We start from the raw sequence: 12909 nt of genomic DNA, 5'->3' as shown, positions 1-12909 counted from the left end.
GCTGCTTAAATGCAACCTGTGAGTCTTTAAGGCAAAGGACTGTGTGTGGAGATTGGAGATGGAAGGGATGGAGATTTCTATCTCAAAGAGAGTAACAGCCAATGGGCAGTGATTTAAGTTGCACACCTGTACATTACATCAGCTTACAGGTGGTCTGTGTTTCTCCTGACAGTTCCTCTTTGTCCAGGAATGGGAAATGTTAGAGTTTGTGTGATTCCTTCAGGACGTGAGGTACACAGTAAATAATGAGTGCAGAATAAAACTGATCAGTTTAAGTCCTCTTGTGCTAACTAGATTTGCAGAAATGAGAGAAGAGCCCATGCATGAGCTGACTGTCCCAGGGAGGATGGTAATGACCTCTGACAATTGCAGGATTTGGAAGCAGCAGGGTAGAAGGGATGTCTCTACTGAGTGTTTGCCTTTCGATGCCACTGGGAAAAGCCAAATATGTTATAAGCATCTTTTTATAAAAAGAAAAAAGAAAGAAAAAGGGTGTCAGCCTGTATTTAAGCTTGAATGACTCTTTCTCAGCAATTCAGTCCTCTACAGACTTATCGCTGGCTGCACTCCATTCAGTCACAACTTCTTTGTGTTTCTCTGGCACAGTGGGTCTTTGTCTATGTTACTACTTTTCTCCTGGAGGAGCTGATTTTACATGGCAGGAACTGAGTCTAGAGGGCTGGCAGCTCGCCCTTGTGTTTATGGCACTCTTGTGGCCCATGTGCACAAAGAGGGGAAAGGATGGATTAGTTTGGATGCAGATGTGAGGCAAGAAGAGAAGAAGCCCTAGGAACCAACATGAGATGGAGAGCAGTAGGAGGGACAGGTAATGGAGAAGAGAAGAAATACAGAGGAGAGTAGTGGGAACACAGAAATAAAAGATACTTGGAGGGTACTTAGCAGGGCAAAGATGGCAAAGGACTGGGGGGGAATTAATGGTTGTAGAGGAAGGAAAGAGGAGAGAAGAACTAGAGCAGGGAGGCCAGTGGGACCATGACCATTAGTTTCCATCTCATCCAGAGCAAGCTATCAAGCCCAAGAATTCAATCTTTGCATTCTTCTACTGTGAAATCCACTCACAAAATATGTGCCTTATCTCACTGTACTGCCTAATTCGCTTGCTGTATCTGCTGTGGTTTCCTTTATAGCTCCAGTAGTAGACAGCACCAATGTACCTCTAGGTATCTGAAACCTCCGATATGGTTCCACACAATGCCATTAGAGGCATTCTTTGTTTTTTGAATGTTGATAACATTAGAGGAATGTAAACACTGACAAGTCAAGCATTTTTGAAGTCAGGTTCCCTGGGCAACCTTTGCTTGGCCTCCTGAAATGAAGGCATGATGATACAGCCTTTAATAACATGATTACGACCTATTTTTTCCACAGGGCATAGGATGGACGAATCAGTGCATAGGATGGACGATGCTGTGGGAATGAAGCTGTTGTCTGTTCCTCATTTGTTGCAGAATTTGGAAGGTGTGTAGCGAAGGAGGCACAGGGTTGCAGAAAGAAAGAGGACAGTCTTGGAGAAATGAAGCTGAGTACCTCCTGAAGAGCTGAACTCTTTCCCCGTGTCTGCCAGGGGTGTTCTCATGTGATGATGGAAAATTCCCTGAACCCAGACTGTTTCAGTGTGGTCGCTAATCACAATTTCTTCCATATCTGTCTCAAGCATATAATTCTGGGGCTTGATTTGCAGAACGGTTGGGCATTTATATTGACACCTGCCATGGGTGTAAATAGTAATTTCTGCAGGTGTTATATGCCAAAGATTCTGGGCAACTCAGGGCCTGCATTTCTCAAGCTATACTCCCAAAATCACTGGATGATTTTCTTGTTCTGGACATAATTCCTCTTTATTTTATCTCCCAGTATACAAAATAGGAATAATTTTTGCCTTTGCTCTTACAAGAAAGTGGTGAAGTTGCTTTCATTGATATTTATGAAGTACATGAATATTCTGACAGCACTTTAGAAATGTCTGTGAGGAAACCTGTGATTTTGTATTCACTGTGAGGTTTGGATAATAAGGCCACATGCTAAATGGGGAAGGTAAAGAGACATCATTAATAGCTGCCCATTTGCTGACTGCATTGAGCATTCTGTGGGGAAAAACTAGTGTGTGATCATCTAATTAAATGCTGTATCATAATGCATATGCACAACTGACTATTGCAATGGCAACCTTATGTCTGACATTTCCTTTATTCTTCGAGTGTAATTAGAAACATAGGATCGAAACAAATTATTGCAGTCAGTCCTCTGCTATTACAGTCACCAAGTTATATAGTTGCTTTCATGAACTGAACTTCATCTTAATCACTGTCAGCATTTTTGTTCCATGCTTCCGTTGGAAAGCTGTTTCAGAATCCAAATTGCTCTTATAGTGGAGTACATGTTAACATTCAGCTCAAATTTGTTACAGCTGTCTGGGTTCTTTTTTCCTATTTGCTCCTATTCCATGAGTATCCTTATTTTAAATATCCTGTTCTCTTTTCCCTTGATGTATTAGTAGGCAGCAGTCTTGGTGTGCTGGAGTTCTCCTGTGTCTCCTCTCCTTTTATAAACTGGCTTGCCGAGGCTTTAGCTTCTCAAATGTGGATGACCGGAATTGTAAAAGAGCACCAATATTTCATTGCCTGAATTGGAAATACCTCATGGGCATATCAGAGTGGTGCCTTGGAGTAATTTGTGATCAAGTAGTATACAACCAGGTTCACCACAGTATTTATTAAAAACTTATTTTCCAGCAGAAGCATTTGTCATTAGTCCCTGAGTACCTTACATTGTATTTTGCGTTTTCAACTCGTTTTTGCCACTCCCGGTCTCAAGCTCACTCAGTTTTCTCTGATGTCCCTTTTCTCTGCTGTATTGCTGGCAGTGCCTCACTTTTTCATCAGCAGACTTCAGTGGCACATTCGTAAGCTTTGTCCCTACCTCCTTAGTGAAATTATTAAACAAGGTTGTTGTTGTTTTTTTTTCTGAGAATGAGACAAGTCACCCCACCAGTAACCTCCTGCCATCCTGTTGTGATTTCCATTTTTCTATCCCTTATTGCTGTCTACCCATCAATAAGCTCCTTACCCGCCTCATGATTTCTGTATGTGACTTGATAGCCTTCAGTATTCCTTTAACTTTAAGCTTTTCAGAAATACAATATATGAGGCTGCTACTCCTCTGCAATAAAATGAGCACAAAGGGAGTTCATGGAGACAGAAATCCTGGAAGGTATAAATAACCCTGGGTACCAGTAACTCAGTGTGGCTGTGAGTAGGTTGCTTCAACTCTCTACATTTCAGTCCTATCTACCTCCTGCTGCAGAGATGTCATGCTCTGAGGATTGATTGAGCCTCTGTGCTGTGCTTCCATGGCTCTTTTCATGTTCAAAGAGCTACTGACAGTAACATTTAGCAGCCAGAAAAATCCAGCAGAAGTCCATCACCGCAGGACACTTGTCATTTTGGACATCCTTTTTTGGCGGCTTGATTTGAGCTTTGTCTATTTTGTCTTTGTCAAGTAATGCAGAGATGGGTGTCTTCGTTTGAAGGCTTTAAGTTATTTTATGATTTTGAAAGCCATGGTCCTGAAACACAGAGAAGCCCACAAGAATGCAGCAGCATTGAGAGTTGGAAGCTCCCATCCCCATGAGACTTTTAAAGTTTCCCAATGAATAGTTTTAATTTCCACTGAGATATAAAGAGTTAGCTTGCTGACAGTTTTCATACTGAGCCCCTGAATGGGAAGCTTAGAGTGTGTGTGGGCCCTGGGGTATGGGAAAACTCATAATGGGCCTCTGAGTAAATGGATAAAAATATTTCCTATTTTCCGCACTCGCTATTCTGGTAAATCAGTCAGAATTGAACTGTTTAATGCAAATTCCTTCAGAACTGGTGAGTTCAGTGCAGAATCAAAGAACAAATTGAGGGTGAGGGGGAAATCTTCCTGGTGTTATTCCAATAACTGACTGAAAAATGGTTTGGTTCTGTGTGATTTTAATAGGCACTGGCTTGATTTTTCTTTTAAGATCTTAACATTGACCTATCAAGTTCAGATAGCCTGAGAACTACCTGCCCCATGAGCTGGGCTGTCTCTCTCCTGACATCCCATTACAGGCAATTGGACCAGGTCCTTTTGTGCAAAGCAGACTACCTCCAAAGACAGCAGGCAACTTAAGTGAGAGCCAGTACTGTCTTGTGCAAGTCATATAGCTTATTTGTTGCTATATAAATGATATTTTGATTACCGATGATTGATTTTATGGTTCTTTTTTGGAGAACATCTGACTGGTAGATATGGAAATGAAGGATGGGGAAAGTCATCAGAAAGATAGATGATGTTGGAGACTTGGGGAGAGTCATTCATCTGAAGCAGGTGACTTGTGCATAGATTTGGTGTTTTAACATATCCAAGAGGGGGAAAAAAGATGACTGGTAGAGCCAGAAGGCTTTAAGTAGAGAGTCAGGTGCTATTTGCATTTTTTGGTCTAAAACTTGAGGCTGTTTGTACAAATATATTATCCTTGTTTTATATCATTGTAATGCAACTACATCTAGGATCTATTTTGGGACATTTTCCTATCACAATACAGGGATTCATGGAGTGTAACCCGAATCAGAGCAGAGGCAAGGATCTATTGCAGGGAGAAGGCTGTGGGAGAGGGGGTAGAGAAGAAGTAAAATTCCCCTCACGTGCATAATCCATGCCGCTGCTGAATCAGAGGATGTATTTGCCAATTCACGTAGCTCATAAGTTACCTGTTACATGAGAGTAGAACAGCAGTTCAGTGAAAAACAGTAACATAAATTATTTTGGAAGGAGTGATTTATAGGAAATATTGAAAGGGAGCCTGAGTGCACATGAGAAGGATGTGTGACAATAAACAAACATATGGATTGTACCAATAGCTGACATATGAAAAAAGCAGGAGTGGAGAATAGAATAATGTTTAGCTCCTAAGAGAAGTGTAAGTTAACTGTTGCTTCTCTTCATTTCATTTTATTAAGTTCTGGCTCAATAAAGTACATAATGACAATAAAATCTACTTCCTCTCTCCAAAGAAATAAGTGAAAAAGACCTTGAGAATCACAAAAATCCAAACTGAGAAAGCCCTAAGAATATGGCTTTGGGGACAGTCTTGTGCTGACAGAAGAGATCTTTTACATTGAAAGTCCAGATCTGGACATCCTTAGACAGTTTGAGAGTGAACCCTTATGTCCATGTGAAATCTGCACAAAATAACTTGTTTGGGTGTTGATTTTCATTGTTTCCCCCAGGCTGAAGTAGTAAACTGTTGTTTTCTGTTAAGCTTTTTCAAAATTGTGTACTTTTTCTACTACTTAGTTTGAGTTTTTCCACTGTAAAAGATTTGGCTTGAGCTCAATTATCGACTTTACAACAATGTCTTATCTTACTACTTCAGTTGTTCTGAATTATTTTGTTCCCGCTTACTCCTTTCCAGAATCTTGCTACAAAAATCATTCTGACCTTGCTCCTTGAGATTAGGTACCATCTTTTTTTATTGCCTTTTTTTTTTTTTAATACAGCCCCAATCTAGTGCTGGACCTGCTGATTGCACTTGTAGTGCAAATATTAATTGACCAGTTTCCTCTCTACTCCATTTCTATTTTTATGCTTTTGTGGGCCTTGTGCTGCATAGATTCTGGGAGAATGGACATTTTCAGATAACAAGAGAAGTAGCAATGTGCTGCTTAAATAGAATCATTAATGTAAATTGTCCTTCATTTTTTTTCTTAAAAAAGCATTCCATGTAGTTCTGGATAGAAGATCAAAAGTGACCTGTGAGCAGTGAATAACGCAGCTATTTGCATCTAAATAGTGTTTCTTTGATTTATTATTTTTATGATACGATTTTCAAATAAAAGCAGGCAAACCTGTCTTTTGTTTTGCTCCTAAATTAGGGTCAATTTACTTCATTTTTTTTCCCCCTGTGGCTTGCTTTCATTTTTCTCCTGTCTTGCATCTCTTTAAGAGATTACTGATTTAGTGGGGTAAAGCAGAGGCTAGGGCAGGCCAGGGCAACTAAGGACAGGCAGGCTAATTGCATATGCATGAAGAGAATGGATACAGGGTCCGGAACAGGGCCATGTTACAGCCTTAAAAGCTGTCAGGCTAGAGAGCAGCAGTACAAGGCTTTGCCCCCAAAAAGCAGTTCCGAAAGTTAGTACTCTTGCAATGCATCGCTTTTGTGGTGTTTCTTTAGAGATGCAACTTCTTACATACTGTTGCTTTAATATTGCAAAGAGAAGTTAGCTTACAGCTGCCCAGCAGTTTGAGGATATAAGGCTTTAGTTCTGAAATGCAGAGAAATCGCTGCTGATGACCCCCAGTAATCTCTCTTTAAGATAATGTCTTCTGGTTAGGGCATCCATCAAAATGATTTTTTAATATTGGAAATGCGGGAGGGAAGAGGATGAGCTGACATAATGTTCTAACCACTTCTTTCTGAAACTTTTTTTTTTTTTAACAAAGCTTGAAAGATTCCCACACAAAATGGGTTTCAGCTCCAATCCTTTCCATGGTTTTTCAGATGTGTATTGCAGAAATGCTACAGGTCTTGTAACAGATCTAAAGACCCTGTTTGAGAGGGATCCCACACAAGCTCAATGCTGCTTATGAGGGTTTAAAACTTAGCAGAAGTCCTGATGTTTTTCAGAAAATTTTGTATCGTACTTGCCAAATTCCATAGTGCCTCTGTTTTATATAAAATGCTTTAAACTGGGAGAAGATCTGGGATCTGAAGGAATTATTGGGTAGTTCTCTAGCTCTGAGAAAGTTATTGCTGTGGGAAGCCTGGAAGAAGAGGGAAATCTGGGATGGATTTTAAGCAGGCTGTTTAGCATTTTTCTAGCTCCTGTTAGTGTAATGTATCGTGTCCTTCCCTCCAGAACATCCCTAAGAATATCTATAGTTCACAGACTAAGTTTCTCCCTCCTTTTCCCCCTGTGAAAGAATAACTTTGGTTTGGTTTGGTTTGTTTCAGAGCTGGAAAAGGAGCTCACCAGGAGACCGAAGAAGGTCTGCATTGTTAAAGTGGTGGGAACCAGGAACCTGTGGAAAAACATTGTGGTATTGTGTGTGAACTCGTAAGTCTGACATGCTTCTCTTTGAATATTTTTGTGGTTGGTGAACCGAAAGCAGTGGTAGGATATGATGGGGGAGCTCTTCTGTTTCCTAGTGTGGTTCCTTTAACCAGTGTCTCTGATAAATGATCTTGGAAAAGCAACAGCTGTGCAGATATATATATATATATATTTTTTTTTTTTTGGGGCAAACCTGAAGGAAGTCATTGGCCATTTCAGGAGGTGGAGCAGCAGCACCACGTGTCTGCTCAGGTGTCATAGTGCTGCAAGTGCATTGCTATGTGACGTAGCAGATCTCGCATTGCCATGTGGTGCTACGTGCTCACACATACATCTGCTGCTGGCATCCTGGGTGGGATTTTCAAAGTCATTAATGATACAGGAGCACAAGTCCCACTTGTTTACCTCTGATACAGCCACATTGCAGAGAAAAATGTTGCCTTCTAGTAAATAAAAACCTGTTCCCTTGTGTAACAGCTATCCTTGACGTGTCCTCAAAAACAGGTTATGAAGGACTTCAGCTCTCCCCAAACATGTACAGGGCACACAAGGAGAATGTACTGTCTCACACAGAGCAATGTGATACATGTGTCCTAAAGTTTCAGCTTGGACATGCTTATGCATGCAAAAGCAGGCATCTGCTTAAGGGTTTTGCAGGTTCCGGACTCTTGAGACCTTCTGTCCAAAACTGAGCACAGGGTTAAAAAAAGAAATGGATCAGCTTCACATTTAGCCTCTATCTGATCCCAGCTTCCAGGAGGGGAGTGAAATTTCTGATTTTCTCATCACATAAAATGCCTATTTGAATTGCTTTTGTGATTTTTCAAATGGGAAATGGGAGAGAAGACTGGGAATTCCCCCATTGGATGTAAGCACAGAAATGAATCCTACGCACTCTTTAATAAAAAGTGTGTAGCTCTTGTGTTGTGGCTTTCTCTTCACCACATTTAGGGCCCTAGTCTACAGCCTTCATTCCTGGAAACAGGCATATAGATCAGTCATAATCCAGAGAAGACTACCCTTGTGCTGGGTGGATACTCCCTGAGAGGCACATTGACTTCAGATCTGTCTTCAGCATATCCATTGCAGAACAACCCCTGCTTTTATGACTTTGTGTTCCTCTTTTCCATCTATCATGAGGTAACTTAGTATGTTCTGAAACACTGTGTTGCTCTTAGGTTGAGCTCGTAGATTTAGTAGCTAGTGTTAACTGTATTTATGAACGATGTTTATTTGGGGAATTCTCCCCTTCTCCCTTTTTAATTACACACTTTTGGAAATTCCCTAAATCAGAACTAGACAGTCCAAAGAATAACTTCTGCCAATAGTACATGGAAACTGTTTGCTATCCAAACAGAACATGAAGCAGATGTGTGTTTGAGGAAATAGCTTACAAGTCTGTTTTTAGGGGGTGGAAAAACCTATTTCATTTTAATTCTGTTATTCCTGCTGCATTGGACTATGCTAAATTTTAGTAACATGAGGAAGGAACAGGGACCTTTCACATGGAATGATGAGGCATTAGAGGAGATGAATGTATTTAGTTTTAAAAGCAGCTTTTCTGAGCTGCTTAGCAAGTTAAGACAACAGAGTAACTCCTGGGGAAGCAGGCTGGAGAGCAGAGTGCAGATGATACATGAATTCAGTTTATAGGACATGGCCCTAAATAGCAACTTCAGCAAGTGTGTTTGCATGCACAGAAGTGAAAGAGATATGTTATTATATTGTTAAATATGGCATTTTACTAATTAATATCTCACTTATAGGAGTAGTCGGTTATTATCTAGATATCCAAAGCAAATGATGGTTTTGTTTAAGAACAAACAGTTGTGCTGATTTTTTTTGTGTGTGGGTGTAGGGAGGGGTGTTAGTTGTTGGGGGAGGGTGTTGTTTTTGAATTATAGCATTGATTCACAAGATCACAAGTGGAATTCCCCAGGCACTGGGCTGTCATGCACTCAGCAACTGTGAATTCCCCCAACTTTTTCCATGCTTATATTAATATCCAGTTTACACTGATGGTGCTTCAAATTCCTGATATTCAGGAAGATAGAGGTGCATCAGTGTAACATACCTGCCATTTATTTTTGGAGGCCTGCATCTGCACCTGCAGCTCCATGAGGCACAATTAGTTCGTCACATTAGCTTGCGGCAGGTTTTTCAGGTCTAAATGCTACAGGCAGGAGGCCCTTCCTGGCAGGGGTGCTTGTGCCATGTTGGGGGCAGTGTTGGGAGCGTTAAAGTCTCATATCAGCTATGCAGGTGCAGTGCAGTTTTGCAGCATGTCAGGCATGATCCTGGGGCTTCTCATCTGAATGCTGCAACTCCAGTCCTCCTTTTTTTTCCTCTCTCTCTTTTTTTTTTTTTTTCTTTTTGGAGGGGAGGAAGGAAGAGCAGGAGAAAGAGGAGTGAAATAGAGTGGCAAGGTATTGGATCACTGGAATTGAGAGGAAATTTTTAAAAGAAGAGGAAAGTTGTTGCTATGAAGCATGGTGTAAACATGTAGATTGAATTAGGGTTTATTGTTTCAAAATGGTAATAATCATTGCAGTGTGAGGTGTCACTTCAAATGCTTATTTTTAATGGGTTTTCATTTGTAACAGGCTAACTTGGAAAGTGAGACGCAATCTTTAGTATGATCGAATGCCAAGGGCAGGATGGCCTTCCTGAAAGATGTATTTGTGTTGTGCTGGTGTTTTGCTGTCCAAGTACACAGATTGCTTTGTAATAGCAGCTCTGGTTCTATTGCAATCAGTAGATGTATTGGGAATAAAGAAATTCCCTTTTAGACATAGAAGAGGCTTGTTCTAAAATCAGTTGGGAAAAGCAATCACACATTAAGGATCCTTACAAAGCTGCAGACACCCTCATCTTGAGCAACAACTGTAAGAATGAAGCCAGCAGACTGCAAGTCCCTGGCTGAAAAGGGGGGGGTTGCTTTGTTTCTTTTAGTCATTGCTTATTTTTATTGTAGCACCAGAAGTCTAAGTTGAGGTGAGTGTCCTTTTGCACTGTGTGTGGTATTTCTACAGCAGAAGGGATGGTTCCTGCATTAAATGTGTCTTATGTTTTCCCTTGTTATGTTTCACTTGCCCCCCTTTTCAGCAATGATTTCCTGGTGCCCTTTTCTGTTTCCCCTAGGCTGACTGGTTATGGCATACACCACTGTTTTGCAAAAAGTATGATGGGGCATGAAGCAAAGATGACGATTACCCCCAACTTCTATGCGGACTACTATACCATGGCGGGGATTGCTCTGGCATCCTGCCTGGCCATGTGCCCAGTGGTTGGGTTTCTGGGGAGAAGAGGAGGACTCCTGCTTTTCATGATTCTTACAGCTCTGGCATCGCTTCTGCAGCTCGGCCTTCTCAACTGTAAGTGGAAAAAAAAGCTTTTTCAGAACCACACGAGGCCTTGAGTTTGTCTAGTCCCGCTTGATATGTGGGGGGAAATGGTCACAAAAGTCTATGGCAGAACAGTCCATCAGTAAATTAGCTGCATGGGAAAAACACCGACACATGTACACGCAATCCTGTTGAAGACGACTGCAGGAATGTCAGTCAGAGTGCACTTGTCACCCCCTTTATCAGCTATGGTACAATACCATGAGGTCCCCACACAAGTCTCCCTTTAAATCTTTCATTGCACTGTACAAGTACAGGGATTTATCCCCACAGAAAAGCTCTGTCAGAGTTAATGATCCACTGTCAAAAGAGAGTAAAATCTTGGCTGGAAATTCCCTGCCACCCCCCTTTTTTCTTATGCAACAAAAGAATCAACTTTAACGTATTCAGAGAATCCATGGAAATGGCATGCAGCTCCAATTGATTCCCCCTTCCTCAAGAGATCATGAAGAAAACTGAAAATAAGGGACCAGGAAACATTAATAGTTCCTTCATCTTTCTCAGATTTGACATGCAGTACACCTGTTTAGTTTAGGAAGCTGAACTAATTTGAAGAATTTGAATTTCCAAATTCTGGTTGTCTTAGATTTATTAATTGTTGTCTTCTTGTGGTCTTAGATTTATTAATAGATTGGCATTCAGTTCCAGATGAGTCCCTGCAGTGAGGCTGTTGAATGTTGGTTCTGCTTCTAGTTTTGCCACTTTTTTTTTTTTTAAACACTTTAAATTTAATTTCCATGAAATAGCCTATGGGAAGAGAGCTGGGTAGAGGTTGGGAAGGAAAAACCTTCCCATTTGAGTCCACTTCTTAAATGGCCTCTAAAACAAGCAGAAGCTCCCAGTTAAAACAATAAGTGTATGCCCTGGGCCTGCTCTGAGCATCTTGCTGCTTGCAGGTAATATGCAGGTAGCATGGACATATGCAGCTGAGAGACCTGCTTTTAGCGTGGTGTCTATGCATAGTCCATGTGCCTGTATAGGTGTGGTTTTGTGAGGTGACACAACCTGTCTTAATAGCATGTTCCTGCCAAAAGAAAGAGTCTCACACTCCCCCCTCTCTGGGGGCTCTGGCATTTGTCTGGCCCTTTTGAGCTGGTTCAGCTCAACTGGTATAGAAATATTCCATTCCTTTCATTGTTTTATTTCCACGGGTTGATTTTCTGTTGAAATTCTGCAAATTGAGCTTGAGGAGTCGGAGAAGCAGAGGGAAAGAGGGACGTGCCTGCCCCCCTCTTGCAGCTGGCAGCCTTTAGATCACCATCCAGTGAAACCTCATCCCAAGAAAGCAAGAAGGGGATTGAGACATGCTGTTGGATGAACTATATTTGAGACGGATATGAGAACACTGGTTGTTGCTGTTTTCCATTTCTAAGTTTAGAAATAGTTCTAGAGCTTTAATGAGAGAGTTACTTTGTTTTGGGGATGGAAAGATTTTACATACCCCCATGCTGAGGGCAGCCCTGCGCCAGCAAGACCTGTCCATATTTACAGACTGCATTTCCAGAAAGTGTTTACTAAGTTAACCTTTTGTGAACACATTATTTATGTAAGCGCGTGGGGGGGAACAGGGAATCTCTTTCATGACGTTAAGGAAACTCAAAAATTGTGTTTGCTCCCAGTTTGGCACAGATGTTTACATTTCCTCTGAGCGCACATTTACCGTGTCCTACAGTCCCAACGGAGAGTGGGAGAAGCACCTCTGTCCCCATCTCATCCCCAGGCCTAGGGTCTCCTTTGAAGCCCTGTGACAATTCACATGCAGATGCTCACTGTGTGCATGTGTTCTCCCAAAACTCCAGGGTCTTGTGGTGTCATCCATCGGTGTTTCTCTATACTGAATTCTTTTTTTTTTCTTTTTTTTTTTAAGACATCAAATGTTTGTTGAGGTAATAAATATACAAGTGGAGGGAAAATGTACCAGAGTCATTAAAATTAATTTCAGTTTTACAACAACAAAAAAGGGGCTGGTTGTAGGGAGAAACACCCTATAAGAATCTTTACAACCTTTTCCTTAATGGGTTTAGGTGTTTTCTCTCAGCAAAATTACTAAAACTAAAAACAGCCAAGGGCCCTGGATGCTTTCTGCTATGCTGGCAGTTAGACTTCTCAGAAGTGCCCCATCAGCCTTCCCTGCTGTGGCCCCTCCCATTTCTATGTGAAAAGATGAGGGATAAGCAGCCTTGAGTTTCAGAGAAGCTTGTTTCCTCCTGCTGTAGACTATACCTCCCTTCATCCTCAAAAGAGCTAGACAGTGTTTGGAGAGAAGCAGTGACCCTGCTGGTTATGAAATCTGTTGCAGCCTTGTGCGTGTTTTTATTTAACATAATTTGGGAGTAATTAACAAATGAAATCAGGGTTGGGGGAGGAGAGGAAGAGAAGAATATTCTCTGTCAGCAGCAAGC

At 41.3% G+C, this 12909-nt stretch overlaps 1 protein-coding gene across 2 annotated transcripts in view; it reads left to right on the top strand.

The window, feature by feature from the left end:
* Positions 1-12909, top strand: part of SLC22A23 (solute carrier family 22 member 23) — a 122718-nt gene that overhangs the window by 97241 nt on the left and 12568 nt on the right. The window contains exons 6-8 of one of the 2 annotated variants that reach the window (XM_067290794.1): positions 1390-1479; positions 7004-7106; positions 10245-10477. In XM_067290794.1, the coding sequence (XP_067146895.1) occupies positions 1390-1479; positions 7004-7106; positions 10245-10477 (426 nt within the window). The remainder of the gene's footprint in view (positions 1-1389; positions 1480-7003; positions 7107-10244; positions 10478-12909) is intronic. The other variant, XM_013939490.2, reaches the window with a different exon arrangement.

This window comes from Apteryx mantelli, chromosome 2, assembly GCF_036417845.1.
Source record: "Apteryx mantelli isolate bAptMan1 chromosome 2, bAptMan1.hap1, whole genome shotgun sequence".
Classification (NCBI taxonomy): Eukaryota; Metazoa; Chordata; class Aves; order Apterygiformes; family Apterygidae; genus Apteryx; species Apteryx mantelli.
This window is presented reverse-complemented; position numbering and strand designations above follow the sequence as displayed.